Source organism: Leptonychotes weddellii, chromosome 3, assembly GCF_054177405.1.
Source record: "Leptonychotes weddellii isolate Sample4059 chromosome 3, ASM5417740v2, whole genome shotgun sequence".
Classification (NCBI taxonomy): domain Eukaryota; kingdom Metazoa; phylum Chordata; class Mammalia; order Carnivora; family Phocidae; genus Leptonychotes; species Leptonychotes weddellii.
In genome coordinates, this window is record NC_138371.1 from 121,641,307 (window position 1) to 121,658,305 (window position 16,999).

General features: G+C 43.4%; 1 protein-coding gene across 1 annotated transcript in view; it reads left to right on the top strand.

The window, feature by feature from the left end:
- The window catches only part of KPNA3 (karyopherin subunit alpha 3), a 92,707-nt gene extending 90,116 nt beyond the window's left edge, over positions 1-2,591 (top strand). The window contains exon 17 of the mRNA XM_081814902.1: positions 33-2,591. Coding sequence (XP_081671028.1) covers positions 33-131 — 99 coding nt within the window. The 3' untranslated portion in view covers positions 132-2,591. The remainder of the gene's footprint in view (positions 1-32) is intronic.
- The last annotated feature ends 14,408 nt before the right edge of the window (positions 2,592-16,999 follow it).

Here is a 16,999-nt window from a genome sequence, read left to right on the forward strand (position 1 = left end):
ATAAGGACTTTTTTTTTTTTTGCTTTTTATAGATTGATGAAGATCCTAGCCTCATTCCTGAAGCAACACAAGGAGGTACTTACAATTTTGACCCAACAGCCAACCTTCAAACAAAAGAATTTAATTTTTAAGTTCAGTTGAGTGCAGCATCTTTCCCAGTTCAATACGAAGCACCACCAGATGGCTACCAAATGACAAGAAGAAGAACAACAACAAAAGGCTCCAAAACACACATGCCTCTTCGTTTTGATGCTTCTAAAGCAAGCCATGTCTCAGTCACTTTGCAGTTGCCAAAAGTTACTATCACATGGACTGTAAATGCATATGCATGATTTCCTAAACTGTTTTAGAATTCTCCTTAACAATCTCAACTACCCTATTTTTCCCTGTTCCCTGGTGCCACACGCTGACAACTGCAGTCTCCAGTTTAGAATATTCCATCATGGTGGCATATCAGCTGCCCACTTGATATTCCTTTGGAAAATGGTGCGCTGTGGATCAAGACACTTTGGTATGATGCATATACACGTTGGAAGACTTTAAAGAGGTGCAGTCTGATCTGAGCCTCCATCATTGTCCTCCACAAACATATTTTCATATTCTTTATGTGGAAGAATAGATTTTAAAGTACAAGCCAAATGATTTTCATTGGTGGAACTGACACACAAAAAAAGTAACTTAAAAAAAGAAACTTGGTTATTGATTAAACAGATAAGTTTTAAAAAAACTGCGCTTCATCTACCAGTAATTGATGTGTTTATTATCTGCCTCAGAAGCCAGGGTTGGAGGAAGAACTTTAGCTATGGATGGTAATGCTTTCGCCATTATACCTAATTTTTGAGAACAGCAAGCCCTATTTGACCACTCACTTCAGCCTGTGTGTTCCTGCTGTTTTGAAGTAATCAAATGCTGTGCATGGTATTTTACCTGAGCTGCAACCTGTTATGGACTTGAACTTCTGTTTAAGTTGAAAGCAAGAGTCCCTGACTATAAAGAGAAAAACAAATAAAAAACAACAACAAAAAACAAAGGTCTAAAGTACCGATTGGTGATGTTTTAAAAAAAAAAAATCTTGCTTTCAGCTTTCAGGAGTTAATATTTTTTGTTTTAAATTGATAATTGGATATGGTTGATTTATATTGGGTTTAAACTGTGGAGCTTTCATGTTTACTGTAATTTAGTCTTAAAATATTTTTTACTTAGTAACCAGTGCTTTTGATAATGTGGTTGGCAACAAACCAGCAACTATTTAGAAGTGTTATAAAACTTCATTCTTTGAGTATTGGGAAAGTTAATTCAGATCCTACTCTAAAGGCATATTCATATATTAAAAGATTCAGACAAGGATCTGTGTAGAGGAATAATCTGCAGTTATTTGACATAAACCTGATTTGCAGTGATCTTTAAGCAATTCTGCAATATCTGGTATTACTATGTAAAGTCTAGCTTTTGGTAAATTGTCTGACCCAGTTATTAATGAAAGAATATGGATTTGAAAAATTTTAAACTGAATAATTTGTGCTGTCACAGAAATGGTTTTGTTGCTATTGTTTACTGGGTATAATTTCCCAATGCATTGATGTGAAGGGATAGAAAATCTAAACGAATTTAGTATCCGATGGGGGGTGTATTTACTGTGATGAAGAGGAGACAGATGCCATCAGAGCTTTGTGAATCAGCTGGGGTGTTTTCACTGATAAACAACACATAGCAGGTGTGCATTCATTACAAATATATGTATCTGCCAAGGTGGAGCCACTTTAAAGAGTGAGTTTTGTCTTGTATCTAAAATGGATACAAGCGTATGTTTAAACTGCAAGATTTTTACTTGCTAGAGAATCTGTTTTAATATAGTGGTTTGGCCTCTATTTATAGGTTTTATAAATTTTAGAATCAATTTCTCTTTAAGGTGGCTCAGATTTTTCAACTCTTGTGCACATAAAATTGAGTTGAAGTTCATTGTGCCTTTTTTTCTTTATCCAAATTTTGAGTTAAAGCTTCATATGGTAACTGCATCCTGTTCAGACACTGTAGTTGAAATTTTTGAAACTGTGTGGTGTTCACTAAAAGTAGGAATAACAAAGTCAAAGCTAATTAAGGTCACAAACTTCGGTGAAACCCTTAAAGTCCAAATCTTCTCGATATTGTGAATTGTACCCCTTCCAGTTTAGTTTCTTCCAGACTCTCCATACTACTTACTGACAGTTACCTTTTAAATTTTGCACACATTGAGATTAAATTGGGCCTCTACTGTGCCGATTCCTATTTTCTCTTGTGTTTTAAGTGCGAACTAACATAAGTGAACATTAGCATCAAGTAGTGCAGACATATGTATGCATTTGCTTGATTCAGTTTGTTGTGACCTTATCAGTTTGGAATTGGAATTGCGCCATTTCGTAGACAAAGGAAACTAAGTATATTGCTGCACTTTTAAGTTTTCAGAACAGTGTTGAAAAATTGCATTGTTTTTATTTTTTTTAAACTCAGTTAAAAAAGACTAAACGTTCTTTCAAAAGAGGCATCTAAATGTGTTCCTAATTTTGTATATGGGCTTAGGTTTTGTAACCAATAAAAAAAAAGCTGCTATCAAATACGATAAAACATTGAAGAACTTATTTCTAAAAGTTTAATTTCTTAGTTTTGTTTTCTGCGTGTTTAAATTTAAATTTGGAACTATTTTTCAGACATCAGCCACAAGGAGGCAAATCATGAATTAATCTTTCGTTGTATTTTAATTTCACTCTTCCACTCTAACAAACCAGGACAATAACAGTGCTAGATTTCAGAGTATTTTGTGACAAATAAGAAATACCCAAATCTTTATTAATTTCCTGAGCTGCCATAACGGTACCGCAAACCAGGTGGCTTAGAACAGTAGGAACTTACTGTTGCACAGTTCTGGAGGCCAGAAGTCGGAAATCAAGGTGCGGGCTGGGACCCTCTCTGAAGGCTCTGGGGAGGACCCTTCTCTGTCTCTTCCCAGCTTCTGGGGTGCCTGGCAGTGCTGGGGGTTCCTCAGCTTGTAGCTGCGTCCCTCCAGCCCCCGCTGTCATCCTCGTCACGTGGCCTTCTCCCTGCCTACCTCAGGTTTAAATACCGTGACTTAGAAGGGCCATTTGAGAAAATGGTGTGATTATGACTTTCATGAAACAAACAAAATCAAACTTCACAGCCTAATCCTTGAGAACAAGTAACTGTGGAAGATAGTAATTGAAGTAAACTGGGAAGTTGTAATCTATGAGATAGAGGTTGTGGCTCTAAATGAAATCTTGGATTAATTAAAAGGACAAAAGAGGAACTGAGGGGCGCCTGGGTGGCTCAGTCGTTAAGCGTCTGCCTTCGGCTCAGGTCATGATCCCAGGGTCCTGGGATTGAGCCCCGCATTGGGCTCCCTGCTCAGCGGAAGGCCTGCTTCTCCCTCTCCCACTCCCCCTGCTTGTGTTCCCTCTCTTGCTGTGTCTCTCTCTGTCAAATGAATAAATAAAATCTTTAAAAAAAAAAAAATATATTAAAAAAAAAAGAGGAACTGAACTTTGGAATATACAAATATTTTTACTTTAGTATAATGCCACTTCAAATTATTTTTGAAAGAAGTCAGTGTGTGTATAAGTAAATAAATGTGATAGTACTTTTATGTCATCTTGCCATGATTTCCTTCAGAAGAGTTGTCCTTTTTAGAGGATTATTGCAAGTGAAAATTCATGAATGTCATTTGTCTTACAGTGATAGTTACGAATTTTCATAACCCTAGTTGAACCGGGGGATTTCAATTAAATCTATTTGGAGAAAGGAAGTATAATTTCTGTACATTAAGCTCTAAGTCTTAAGGCATATAACCCAAGGAGTGCTCTATATAACCCACCACTCATTTGTCTAAAGTTTTAAAGGAACTCTTTATGTTGTACATAAAGCTAAAAAGTAGTGGTAGAATGATTCTCAAAAAGTACTATCTAGAGATAGGAGTGTATCTGTCTATGTGTATATAGACAGACACAGGCTCAGTACTATATTAAGAGAAAGTGTTTGGGGAAAGGGATGTGAGAATATAGCCTGTTCACCTCCTTTAGCCTCCTTATTTGTCCATGAAACCCCTCAACTAACTTTGACCTAAATCAGGGTTTCTCAAACCCTGCAATAATGACATTTTAGGCTGGCTGATTCTTTGTGTGTGGGGGGGTGTCCTTTGCATTGTAGGATGTTTAGCAGCATCTTTAGGCCCACTAAGTACCTCTGCATTCCCCAGTCGTCGTGACAACAAAAATTGTCTCCAGGCATTGCCAAATGTCTGTCCCCTGGGAGCCAAATTTGCCTGGGTGCAAACCACTGGCCTAAGTCATGCCTCTTTGTTGTGTAAAGAGTCCCAGACTTTGCTCAGATGAATCAGATAAAAAGAGGAGACACAAGTATGCCTTTTCTTCATTCTCCATTTTAGGAGAAATCAGCCAGCCCTATCACCAATCTGCAGGAACTCCTGGTAGTACTAAGCCCCATCTATTGCAAAGGACTTAGGATAGAAATGGGAATATGGGGGAACTACTAACCTTCTTGAATTCATCCTGTGGCTACAAAGAGAAGGTGTGTGAAACAAGCAAATGTGTTACTTGCCCACAATTTTCACAACACTGCCCTGTAGCAGTGTTTTTCAGACATTTTAGTTGAGATATTTAAGTTCTCTGGGAAAGCTGGGGTGTGACCAGAAAATCACAGCCGAGTCTGAAAAGCACTTCTTTGAAGAACTGTGAGAGATTGGCCCCATCAGGAAACTTACAAGTTTATTAAAAATGATCAAAAGCAGTAGAACTATGGTTGAGTCATGCTATAAAGGATGTCTTCCCTGCAGGGAACTTCTGCAACATTCCTCTTCCCTACCCTAACAAAATTGCCATCCACCTTCTTGAGTCAGTCTCTTGTCAAACTGGTACCCAAAGAGAAACAGGGCCTTGTGCCAAGTAACCTGTAAATCTACAAGATAAACACATCTTCATGGGACAGCAGTTTTACTTGATGATAAGTAGAGCAGTTTTATGGTAATACAAGCCTAAGTGTTACAGAGTAAAGGACACATTTTAAAGATAAAATCAGATTTTTGAGGCAGGCTATTTTACGGAAACATTCCTGCAGGAGTTGGAGAGTTTGAGAAGCAATAATGAAACACTCTTAAGTGAGCCTGTTCTACTTTGTGGAATAGCTTTAGTTGTTACCAACTCTTTTCTTTTTTCTTTTTTTTTTTTTTAAAGATTTTATTTATTTATTTGAGAGAGAGAGAATGAGAGAGAGCACATGAGAGGGGGGAGGGTCAGAGGGAGAAGCAGACTCCCTGCCGAGCAGGGAGCCCGATGCGGGACTCGATCCCGGGACTCCAGGATCATGACCTGAGCCGAAGGCAGTCGCTTAACCGACTGAGCCACCCAGGCGCCCCTCCAACTCTTTTCTTAATACTGAACAAAAGGCACCACTCTTAAATGACCATCTTTATAAATAAACTTTTTTGTTATTCCTAGTTAGCAGAAGAGGCAGATCTGCATTTATCAGTTGCCTTCCTCTACCTGGACACCCCATGCATTTCAGCCATCTGTGCATGAAGTCGTTCCTGGAACTGGTTCCTGTCACATCATGCATTCCAAAGACCCCAAGAATAGAGGGTGATGTGACTAGTTTCTGGGTAAAATGGAATAGGAACATTCCATTACCTGGACACTTAATTCTATTAATGTGGAGGAGAGTTTTTTAATTATTCTACCAGCTCATGATAATTAGACTTGTGATGAAGTAACAGCCTCAGCTCCCCTTGTCATCAGCTCTCTTTGACTCAGTAGTTAGGCATTTTCACTTTCAAACCTAAATATAAGAATTTATAAATGCCATATTATGGATTTCAGCCCAGTTTTCCTCATAATAAGATCAGATTCTGTTTATATCTATCCTTGTCGTCAATCATGTAGGAAGCACCATGGTGAGTTAAAGGGAGTGAAAGAAAGCAAGTATAGGGGGAGCACCTGGGTGGCTCAGTCGGTTAAGCATCTGCCTTTGGCTCGGGTCATGGTCCTGGGGTCCTGGGATCGAGCCCTGAGTCGGGCTCACTGCTCAGCAGGGAGTCTGCTCCCTCTCCCTCTGCTGCTCCCCCTGCTTGTGCTCTCTCTCTCTGTCTCTGTTAAATAAATAAATAAATAAATAAATAAATGAATAAATAAAATCTTAAAAAAAAAGTATAACTAGAGCAAAAATAATGACAGGGAGCAGGATTACGAGGGACATGGGAGGGGCTAAAGAGATTGGTAGGGGCCAGGCCCCACAGCTGGTAAGTCAGTCTAAGAGCAATGGGAAATCATTATTACTCATCATTATCATTCTACAAGAGTGATGATAGAAGAATCATGTGTAATAACAATCATTGGCTGTTAAGGTAAGGACAGGAAAGGTACTTGGGGTTAATGATGTCTAGAGGTCACATTGGTGAGTGTGAAGCACGGAGGCAAGAGATGGTGAACAGCTTGGTCCATGAAGTGGATGGGATCAAGAGATACTCGATAGCTAAAATAGTTGATGATGCCTTAGATCTGGAGTTTGAGGAGCGGGAAATACCAAGGATGATTTATAGGTTTCTGGGTTGCAGTAACTGATGAGTGGAAGTAGCACAAGATAGGGAACACTGGAAAAGACTCAGATGTAGGGAAGAGAAGGTGATGAGTTCAGTTTGGGTTGTGTTGAGACATCTAAATGACTGTCAAGTAGGGCAGTTGGAAATACTGGTCTGGAGGTCAGAGAAGAGCTGGGCTAGAGATTTGAATTCTCTGCCTGTTTTGGTGGTTATTAATGCAGGGGGTGAGCATGAAACTACCTGGGTCCAGCATTTGGAGTGAGAACAGGGCTTAGGACAGCATTGTGGAGTTCCAACATTGAATGGGCATGTAGTGGAGGATGAACTTGCAAAGGGATCAGAAGGTATAGATAGGGAGGTCAAAAGTAAATGCTGTGTTTCCTCAGCAAATGGAGGGAAAGAGATTCCAGTGCCCAGTGGTGCTGTTGAGAAGTAAAGTGAGGACAGGAAATGTCCTTTGGGGACATCACCAGTCACCATAGTGAGAGCTATATCACTGAGACGAGGGTGGAAACTAGAGTAGGAAGGACTGAGGAGCAGGGACACAATATGGAGACAATCTAATTAGGTTTTTATTTTGCTCTGAAAGGGAGGGCAAGAGACTAGCAATAAATGCGTAAATAAATAACAATTTATCTGGTGTTAAATGCTATATAAAGTATTACATAGGGAGTAACCAGGATAGAAAGTTTTTGAAATTGTGCTCAGTGCCAGAAATCATATTTTTAAATTGTGGTAAAATACACATAACAAAATTTGCCATCTTAACCATTTTTAAGCGAACAGTTCAGTAGTGTTAAGTAATATCACATTGTTGTGCAACCATACTCCATAACTTTTTCATCTTGCAAAGTTGAAACTCTATAGCCATTAAACAACTCCTCTTTTCACCCTCTCCAGAGCCCCTGGCAACTTCCATTCTATTTTCTGTCTCTAGGAATATGCTTACTTTAGATACCACATAGAAATGAAATCATACCACTATTTCTCTTTTTGTGACTGGCTCATCTCAGCATAACGTCCTCAAGGTTTATCCATGTTGTAGCATGTGACAGGAAATCTTTCCTATTTGTGGCTGAATAATATTCCATTGTATGTATATACCACCTTTTAAAACAACGAATAATTTTTTATCACAAGTACCCTAGTGATACTTCAATATAAGCATTTAAAAATTCCTTTTTTTTTTTTTAAATTTGAAGCTCAAGTTTATCTGGGCATCCTGTATTTTATCTGGCTATCCAAAAGTGAAAACACAGGCTTGGTCAGTAAGGGTTACAATCTTTTTAAACTCTTACTCCTTTCTCCAGTGCTAAGTCTCTAAGTAACAGAGGCCTAAGGAAGGGAATGAGGAGAAGGTTAAAAGCAAACAAGATGCTAGCAAAAGCAGAGAGAAAACGTTAACGCATGATCAGGACAAATTGGCTCTTCATTAGGGGAGAGCTGTAATTGCCTACTAACACGTCAGCGTGCAGGGTCAGAAAGCAAAGGTCTCGTGGGTTCTGGCTTCCGTTGTCACTGAGAGTCCGTAGGCAAGTTACGTTGAGGCTGTTTTCATATTTGTAAACTAGGAAAACATTGACCTCCTAGGGTTGTTGTGACTTGGATAGGATAACGTTCAAAGAATCCAGCGTCAAGCCAATACGACCTATTGCTCCCCCCCTCCCCCCATACTTTGGTGCTTCTGTGGGTTTTTAAAGAAATAGGGTCAGAGTAAGCCACCAGGGCTTTAAAAAGCCTGCTGGTGGCTGACAATACCTTTGGCCCTCACCCCTCCTGCAAGACTTGCAAGGGCTTAATTAGAACCTTTTGTTCCTAAAATTCTTCCCGGTCTATTGCCAAAATTTCTACCATATGGACTTGGCTTTGTCGCTTAAGGTTTTGAACCTTGTTGAAAATCAAAGCGCATCAGAAGGTGTGGCTACTACCAGTCTTTTGGGCTTCGTCTGGGAAGAGGCCCGGTCCAGGCACTAGGCGGGTGTGTGAGCAAGATCCCGACTCGTGAAAGCCTCCAGGCTCGGCTGGCCGGCCCCGAGGCGGGGCGGGAAGCGAAGCGTCTCACCCGCCCGCGGGCGCCGAGCAGCCCCGCCCCGGCCCGGCGGCCCCGCCCCGCCGCTTCTCCGCCGGCTCCCCGTTACAGGGCCCCCGGCCGCCGGCCGCCGGCTGCATGGGCGCGGGCTGGGAGCTGGGGGCGGCGGCCGGCCGCTCGCTGCTGCTGTGCGCCGCGCTGCTGCTCGCGGGCTGCGCGCTGCGCCTGCGCCTGGGCCGCGGCCGGGGGGCGGCGGACCGCGGGGTGCTGGCCTGGCTCTGCTACGACGCCCTGGTGCATTTCGCCCTGGTAAGTGCGGACGCTGCCGCTCTCGGGAGCCTCCCCTCCCGGTCGCGGGGTGTTCCCGGAAAAGGACCGGGACCAGCCGGCCGCCCCACGCCTTGCAGCGGGCGGGCGGTCTGCGGAGACCGGGAGGTGCCTGGAGGCCGCGGTGCTGCCCCTCTCGGTCCCCTCGTGTAGAAAGAGCGCACCTTCCTGGGGGTGCCAGTTCCTCTGCCACATTAAAAACGAACAAACAAAAAAACCCTCTGAAATGGTTATTTCTGTACTGTGTTATGTTAGTTTGATTGTAAGCCATCCAGAGGCCTTGGCTTACGTGACCTGCACATAAATGTTGAACGGAAACAAATTGAGAGCGAGAGAGTTCTTGAGTGCCCCAGGGGGAGCAGGGAGAGATGAGGAGGCGCACTGCGCAAAGTCCGAGCGCCGGTACCGAGACAAAACATCCCGCGTGCCCCGAGTAATCACCATGTTTTGGGTAATGACTGTATGCCGGGCACAGCACCGTGTTTACTATTTCCGATCTTTACAACACCCTGTAATCTACTTATGGTCCCTGTTTTACAGAGGAGAAAACACGCCGTGCAAAGTTAGGTGACTTTACAGGGCCACACAGCTGGCATGGTTCTGAGTCAACAGAGTCTGGCTCCAAAACTTGCACTCTTTGAATCATGCCCGGCTTTGGGAACCGTGTCCCTAAAAATTCAACCCACTTTATAAATAACCAGGAGGTTAGTATTTAAGGGAATTCTGTTGAAATGCCCCCCTCCTCCATGCACACACGTTTTTTAAAGTTTGTGGGTTTTTTACAGATTTTATTTATTTATTTGACAGAGAGAGCACAAGGAGGGGGAGCAGCAGAGGGAGAGGGAGAAGCAGACCCCCACCACCCCAGCAAGGAGTCCAATATGACATCGATCCCAGGACCCTGAGATCATGACCTGAGCTGAAGGCAGTCGCTTAACCGACTGAGCCCCTAAAGGCTTTTTGTTGTTGTTAACAACTATGCCAAAATAGCTTTTTTGCAAATTTGATCTTGCTTTGATCTAGGCCAAACTGTGGTTGATGTGAAGCCAAAGTCTATAGTATTGAGAAAGAAGGAGAAAACAAAATTTTAGTAATCACTTAGGTCTCTAAATGTTGATCAGTTGGATGTGTGCACATACCAGGTGTTGCTGGGATGTGAAATTCTTTCTTTCCTAAAAACTTACATGTGGAAATAAGAGACAGTGACTAGGTCCTTCAACCTGATTTTTTAAGCTGTCATTGGACACAAGGTCTCCCAAAGAACAGGGGCAGTAAAAGAGGTGGCTAGCCCTCTTAAAGAAAATGTAGTATAACATATTTCAGACGTACAAAAATGTATAATGATACTAAAACATACACCCATATGCCCACCTCCTAGTTTAAGAAAATTAAGTCTGCTTTTCCAGCACAACTGTTACAGGTAACATCACACACCTCTCCATTTGTGGCACCTTGAGGCGTAAGCCGATGCATGCAGTCGTTTCTCCTGTCTCTGCCCACCCCCTGTTCTGAAGGAAATGTTCCTCCCACAGCCCTATTTTACCTGTCCCAGCTGCAGAAGAGTCCACTGTATGAGTGCACAATACCTTAGTTTTTTTAATTCTAAAAGGCACATTTTTTTTCACATATTGGAACAATCAGTGACATAAAACCACTGTGGGCTATTTTATTGATATTTATATCTGCGAAATTGGGATGTATCTTATAACTGATGATGAAATATGATAACTTAGCCAGCTTATATTAATAGGCATGTTTTTATTTTGCTGTTTACACACCATGCTTCAGCCAGCGTCTTTGTACACATATCTTAGAGATTGCTGAGGAGGACGCTCGAATGAAGCTTAAAGCCTACAAGAAAAACGCGTGCTCTCAGTATCTTTGGCTGGGAGTTTACCCAGCCAAATACCCAGGAATGTGGATAGGCAAAGATTGGGAAAGAAAGCCTCCCAGAGAACTGGAACTGTGACTCACTTGTTCACACTAGAACCTGAGCTGCCTCTTCTTACTCCTTTAAACTTCTCAAAAGGGAGGAGACATTGGGATGCGTTGGCCACCATCAAATGCAGAGCTCCTAGTTGGACAGCATTTCCAGCCAAGCATTCCCAGAGGCACTTCGGCTCCCCGATGTCCAACCAGCATGTGGTTCCCCGGGGCTGCAGCCCGGTTGGTTGTGGCCAGGGTGAAGGACACGCTGATCTCCCACCAGTGCACCTGGTGGGAGTTCTGGCAACATAAATAGAGAAATCAGTGGTTTGGTTCCCTGTTCCTCAAAGATGGCCATGGCGTTTTGTGCACGGGTGCTTCTTGGCTTTTTCCCCCTCATCTGCAATCTTAGGAGAGCATTCCAGGCATGGCCAGCGCAGGGAGGCAGGATATGGATGTCTGTGTTTTGGGACCCATCTCCTGATTGACTAGAGCACAGGGTCTACCTAGGGAAGGAGTGAGCACAGGCCAGAAAGGCACTTGAATGACAAGTAAGACCTTGAATTTCCTTCTGTAATAGGAAGCCGTTGAAGAAAGATCTCAGGCAAGGAAGTAGCATGGTCAAAGCCGATCTTTCCAAAATAATTTGGTGGTATTGTGCTAAGTCAGGAATTGTAAAGGGCCTGAGATTGTACCCTTCTTACAAATCAACAAGTTAGCCTGCTTGATTCCCCCAAGTGCCGCAGGGCAGCACAGTGAGGGCCCGCTGCTACCTGCACATGCAGTGGGGGCATTTACCGGAGAAACCGCAAAATTAGGCTCCTGCCTTATCTGGAGTTGCTGGTGACCCGCTCATCCTTCGTGAGAGAGCCCTTATCTTTACTCAAGAATGTAAACAAATCTTCTCTGGGAAGGAAAGGCAGGTCTTTATCTTTACTACTCTGGAACGTCTCAGGAGGGAGAGATCTCTTTAAGCATTACTACCTTGGAGTGTCTTCTTATATAAAGATTCTTCAATTGGTGTAAATGCCTGTGCTCAGACACTTCAGACGGTGCAGGAATGCGAGGGGTACATGGAGAATTCCCTCCCAGCACAGTGAATGGTGGATTGAAAAGGATAGTGAAGGAGCAAAAAGATCAGCTAAAAAGCAAGTGCAGTATTTGGACAGTGAGATGAAAGAGGGCTGAGCTAAGGTGGAATTGGAAGTTAAAATGGGGAAGAAAGCTAAATCCAACAGCCCTTCCAGGGGAGAATGTTGTTAAGTCAAAGTGACGGCTCGTACGCTGGGGGTGGAGATGATGTGGTTACTGTTGACAATGTTAGTGAAGACAGGAAGGTCAGATTTTAGAACTATGCATCTGGGGTTCTGGTGTGTAGTTGAGGGGAAATGGCCAGAAGGCAGTCAAAACTGTAAGACAAGCTGGAGAGACAGATTCAGGGCAGAGTGGAGGGAGTTAGACGTTTTTACTGCGTTGGAGGAGACAGCAGGAAGCTCTGGGAATGAGCAGTTTCTGAGCAAGAGAGAACAGAAAGGTGAAAATGCTGAGGAATGAGAACAGAATCTTTAAAAATGTCTAAAAATGTGTATATATTGAACAGGCAGGAAGAGGAAGAGCCAGGAAGGGGAGACAGTGGGCCGGACCAACAACCAGGATAGTGCTGGGTCCTGGGACCCAAGGGAAGGAATGACAAGATCACTGTCAATCGGTGCAGCACCATTTAAAAGTAAAAAAAGGTGAGGGCTGAGCCGGAGCCTCTGGGTCCAGTGATTAAGCATCTGCCTTCTGCTCAGGTCGTGATCTCAGGGTCCTGGGATCGAGTCCTGCTTTGAGCTCCCTGCTCAGAGGGGAGACTGATTCTCCCTCTGCCCCTCACCCTGTTCTGTGCTTGCCCTCGCGCTTGCTCGCTCTCTGTCTCTCAAACAGATAAATAAAATCTTAAAAAAATAAATAAATAAATCATTGGTAAGGGTGCCTAGCTGGCTCAGTTGGCGGAGCATGCAACTTTTGATCTCAGGGTCATAAGTTCAAGCCCCATGTTGGGTGTAAAGTTTACCCAGAAAAATAAAAAAGTCATTGGTAAAAGTATTGTTTGAGAAGCTAAGGACTTAGCAAGTGGGGTAGAAAAAGAATGGAGGCAGCATCTGAAAGACTTTTAGAGACTTGGTGGTGGGAGGAAGAGGAGTGTAGGAAGGTAGCTCAAAGACACAGAAGAAGCAGGCAAGGACTTGGGGTTCTGTCTGAGATGGGAAGGTCTGGGAGCATCTGTGAGCAAGAGCACGGTCAAGGGAAAAGTGAAGGGGCAGAGAAGTCAGCTATGCAGCTCTTACTGTCTGGTGCTGTACCTGGCTGCGTGAATTAACCTACCACAGAGCTGAATCTGCCTGAATCTACTCCTTGTCCTCAGATCAAACCCCTCTGATTGACTTGTTCCTCCCATACTTCCCTCACTGAGAGCATGACTTAGGCTTGTCCTTCAGGGTGAAGGACAGTTGTCATGGAAAACTCGGGCTTCACCTGTCCCCATTCATCCTACCTTAACACCCATGGGTCTTCCTTTAAGAAGTCCCGAGTCCCAGTGGCTGCTCAAGTCCCTATTAATTTGTGTATTTTGGACATTACCCTTTTCCATTTAGCATCACCATCTGTTCTCACCTTCCACGACAATAACTTCAGCCTCCGACTCTTGGGATTCTAAAAATTTCTTCCTCCTCCTACTTGCTTTATCATTAGGTCTCAAGTTGCCTTTTAGTGCACAGTCTGTTACTGTCTCCTGTTTTCCCTTTCCTTTTTTGGCATTGTCTTTTTTGTCGGTTTTGCTGTAAAATAGATCTCCTCTCCGGTAAATGCATTTATAGCCTTCATGCTACTTGGCAGGCCTGGTGAATCACAGTTGGTTTCGCTGTCTATTAATGGTAAAGCTTTGTGATGGTTAATTGTCTGTGTCAACTTGACTGAGCCATGGAATGTCTAGTTATTTGCCCACATGTTATTCTGAGTGTTTTGTGAGGGTGTTTTGGATAAGACTGACATTTAAGGGGTGCCTTGCTGGCTCATGTGGTAGAGCATGTGACTCTTGATTTCAGGTATTAAGTTCAAGCCCCATGTTGGGCGTGGAGCGTCCTTTAAAATAAACAAATAAATAGCATAACATAACATAACATAACATTTAAACTAGTAGACTGAGTAAGGGAGATGGCCCTCTCTAATGTGGGTGGGCCTCATCCAATCAGTTGAAGGTCTGAGCAGAACAAAAAGGCTGACCTTCGGGCAGAGTAAGCTAGATTACTTCCTGCCTGACTACCTTCAGACTGGTAGGTACATTGGCCTTTTCCTCCTTCAGACTCAAACTGAAACAGTGGCTTTTCCTGGGTTTCAAGCCTGCAGCCTTTGTACTAAAACTACATCAGTTCTCCTGGTTCTCAGGCCTCCAGACTCAGACTAAAACTACATCATCAGCTTTCCTGGGGCTCCAGCGTGCCCACTCACCCTGCAGATCATGGGACTTGTCAGCCTTCATAATCACATAAACCAGTTCCTTATGATGGATCCTCTGTGTGCCTGTGTGTCTGTGTGTCTGTGTGTCTGTGTGTCTGTGTGTATCCCCATCCCATTGGTTTTGTTTCTCTGGAGAACCTAATACAAGCTTAGAAATGATGCCAAATTGAAAGTCCAAGGAATAGCACCCATAGTGACCACTGGCCTTTTTCAGAGTACAGGGGTATACAGCCCTTCTGCTTCTGCAGACCAAAATCCAGTTTGTTTTCTGACATCATGAACAAGACATGCATTAGGGATAGATGTCTAGGTAGCCACACCGCAGAGTGAAATCCTACTCTGCTGTTCCTCATTTCCCATCCTCCTTGGGCCCAGGTGCCGTGCTCGACACAGACACACGCATGGCCCTTGTCCTCTCTGGGCTTATAGAGTAGCAGAGAGTTTTTCTCTAGTTGTTTCATATGGAGGATAGTAGTTACTAATGTCACTGTCGGCGTAACCATATGAGAAATGGCTTTTACAGGGAAGTGCTGGGAGAAGCTTAGTTTCTCCTGAAAAAATTGCTTCATCTGCTGCTTCCTGACAGCAAGAACAATGTAAATGTTTCTCCCTTTTCACCTGGCTGCTTGGAAGCTCAGAACCACATTAAACTCTATAATAACAACAAAAGAAGGTCTGCATATATATGTTCTTATTGGCCTCCTGATCTGGATTCTTATTCATTTTTATATTTTTATGACTAATATTTAAAAATTCTTAAGTACATTTTACCATTTAATTGAATGTTTTGTTGTAGACCTAAAATATAAGACGAAGTATAGAAATACTTCAAAAAATTTTAATGCTGCTAAAATATATTTCCTTTGAAATGGAAGGGATATCCTAGGGAAGTACCATGTTTGTTTGTTTGTTTGTTTTGTCCTTCGTAACACAACACACAATTTGTAATTGTTTTGTCTTCCTCTATCCCCAGTACCTGGCGTGGTGCCTGGTTTGTAGGAGCTATTCTGGATAATTTGTTGATATCCCATGAATGGAAGAATGATCCTATCATTTCAATTTATGGTATTTATCAGTCATTTACATGTTAAGCCTCAAGTAGCTCAAATATCTAAAATGTCAGAATGCTTTTCCTGTGTCAGTCAGTGTTTTAAAACAAAATTGGTTTGAATTGTATATTCCCGTGATCATTGCCAAACATATAACATTTACAGATATAAAAGGAAGAAAAAAATAAAACTAACCAGAGATATTGTTCGTATCCTTAAGAATAACCTTCCAGAATTTGTATGAAAATATATATCCAGATAAATGTTTTTTCAGAGTTGTTTTTATGAAAATGGGATCCTACTATTCATTCTTTGTTGCTTTTTTCACTTAACTGTGTTCAGCGACCATCCATATCAGTATCTCTTGAACTGCTTCATAATTTTAAATAACGGCAGAGGATTTCAGTATACTTTATTATAAGCTATTTTTTCAAGATTTATTTATTTGAGAGAGAGAGGGTGCATGAGTGGGGGGAGGGGCAGAAAGAGAGGGAGGGGGGGAAGCTGACTCCCTGCTGGGCTCCATCCCAGGACCCTGAGATCATGACCTGAACCAAAACCAAGAGTCAGACACCCAACCAACAGAGCCACCCAGGTGCCCCTTATTATAATTCTAACCAATCCCTAATTGTTGGGCTTAAGGCTCTTTCCAGCTGCTGGCAGTCCTATAGAACGCACTCTGGGCATTTTCGTCAATGTGTGTAATTATTTACCCAGGACAAATCCTGGAAGTAGGATTGCTGGATCTAAAGGAAGCCAGTTTTTAAAGACTCCACAAGGAGGGGCCCCTGGGTGGCTCAGTCGGTTGAGCCTCTGCCTTTGGCTCAGGTCATGATCCCGGGGTCCTGGGATGGAGCCCCGCATTGGGCTCCCTGCTCAGCGGGGAGCCTGCTTCTCCCTCTCCCTCTGCGCCTCCCCTCCCCCTATTCATGCTCTCTCTGTCTCTCAAATAAATAAAAATAAAATCTTAAAAAAAAAAAATAAAGACTCCACAGAGATAGTCACCATTTATATTCCAGTCAGCTACTTTCTCACACCCGTGCCAGCGCTGGGTGTCATGATTAGATCCCACAGCTCTTAGGCACTGGCTCGGGTCTTCTGGGTCTCATCTGACCCTTGACAAGATGTTCTGTCCGGCTGCCACCACAGCAGCCAACTCCGACTTGACTTCCTTGGGCCCCGAGCAGACAGCCCTTGCTCCCCGCTCCCACCCCAGGCCTCTGGGATGCAGCTCTGGTGTGAGGTCCTTGGGAGCCAGTCAGCTTCCAGCCACCTGCCGCGGGATGGACCTTTGGCAGTGATATATGGGAGCCCCAGGATAAGTTCTTCCTCCCTCCCCTGAGATGGACTCCCCAGAGAAGCAGTAACGCATGTACAGTCTCTGGAGAAAGTCAAGCCTGGGCCAGCCAGCCTGTTGCTGAGGGATGTTCCTAAGTTACTAAGCTCAGTGATGCAGCCTCAGATCAGGGGAGCCTTCCATCCTCCTTCCCTGTCTCATTTCCCATCCCCCACCTGCTTCCAGCCTCCCTGGGAGAGCCATCCCCATGAACATGGTGGAACACAGTATAATTC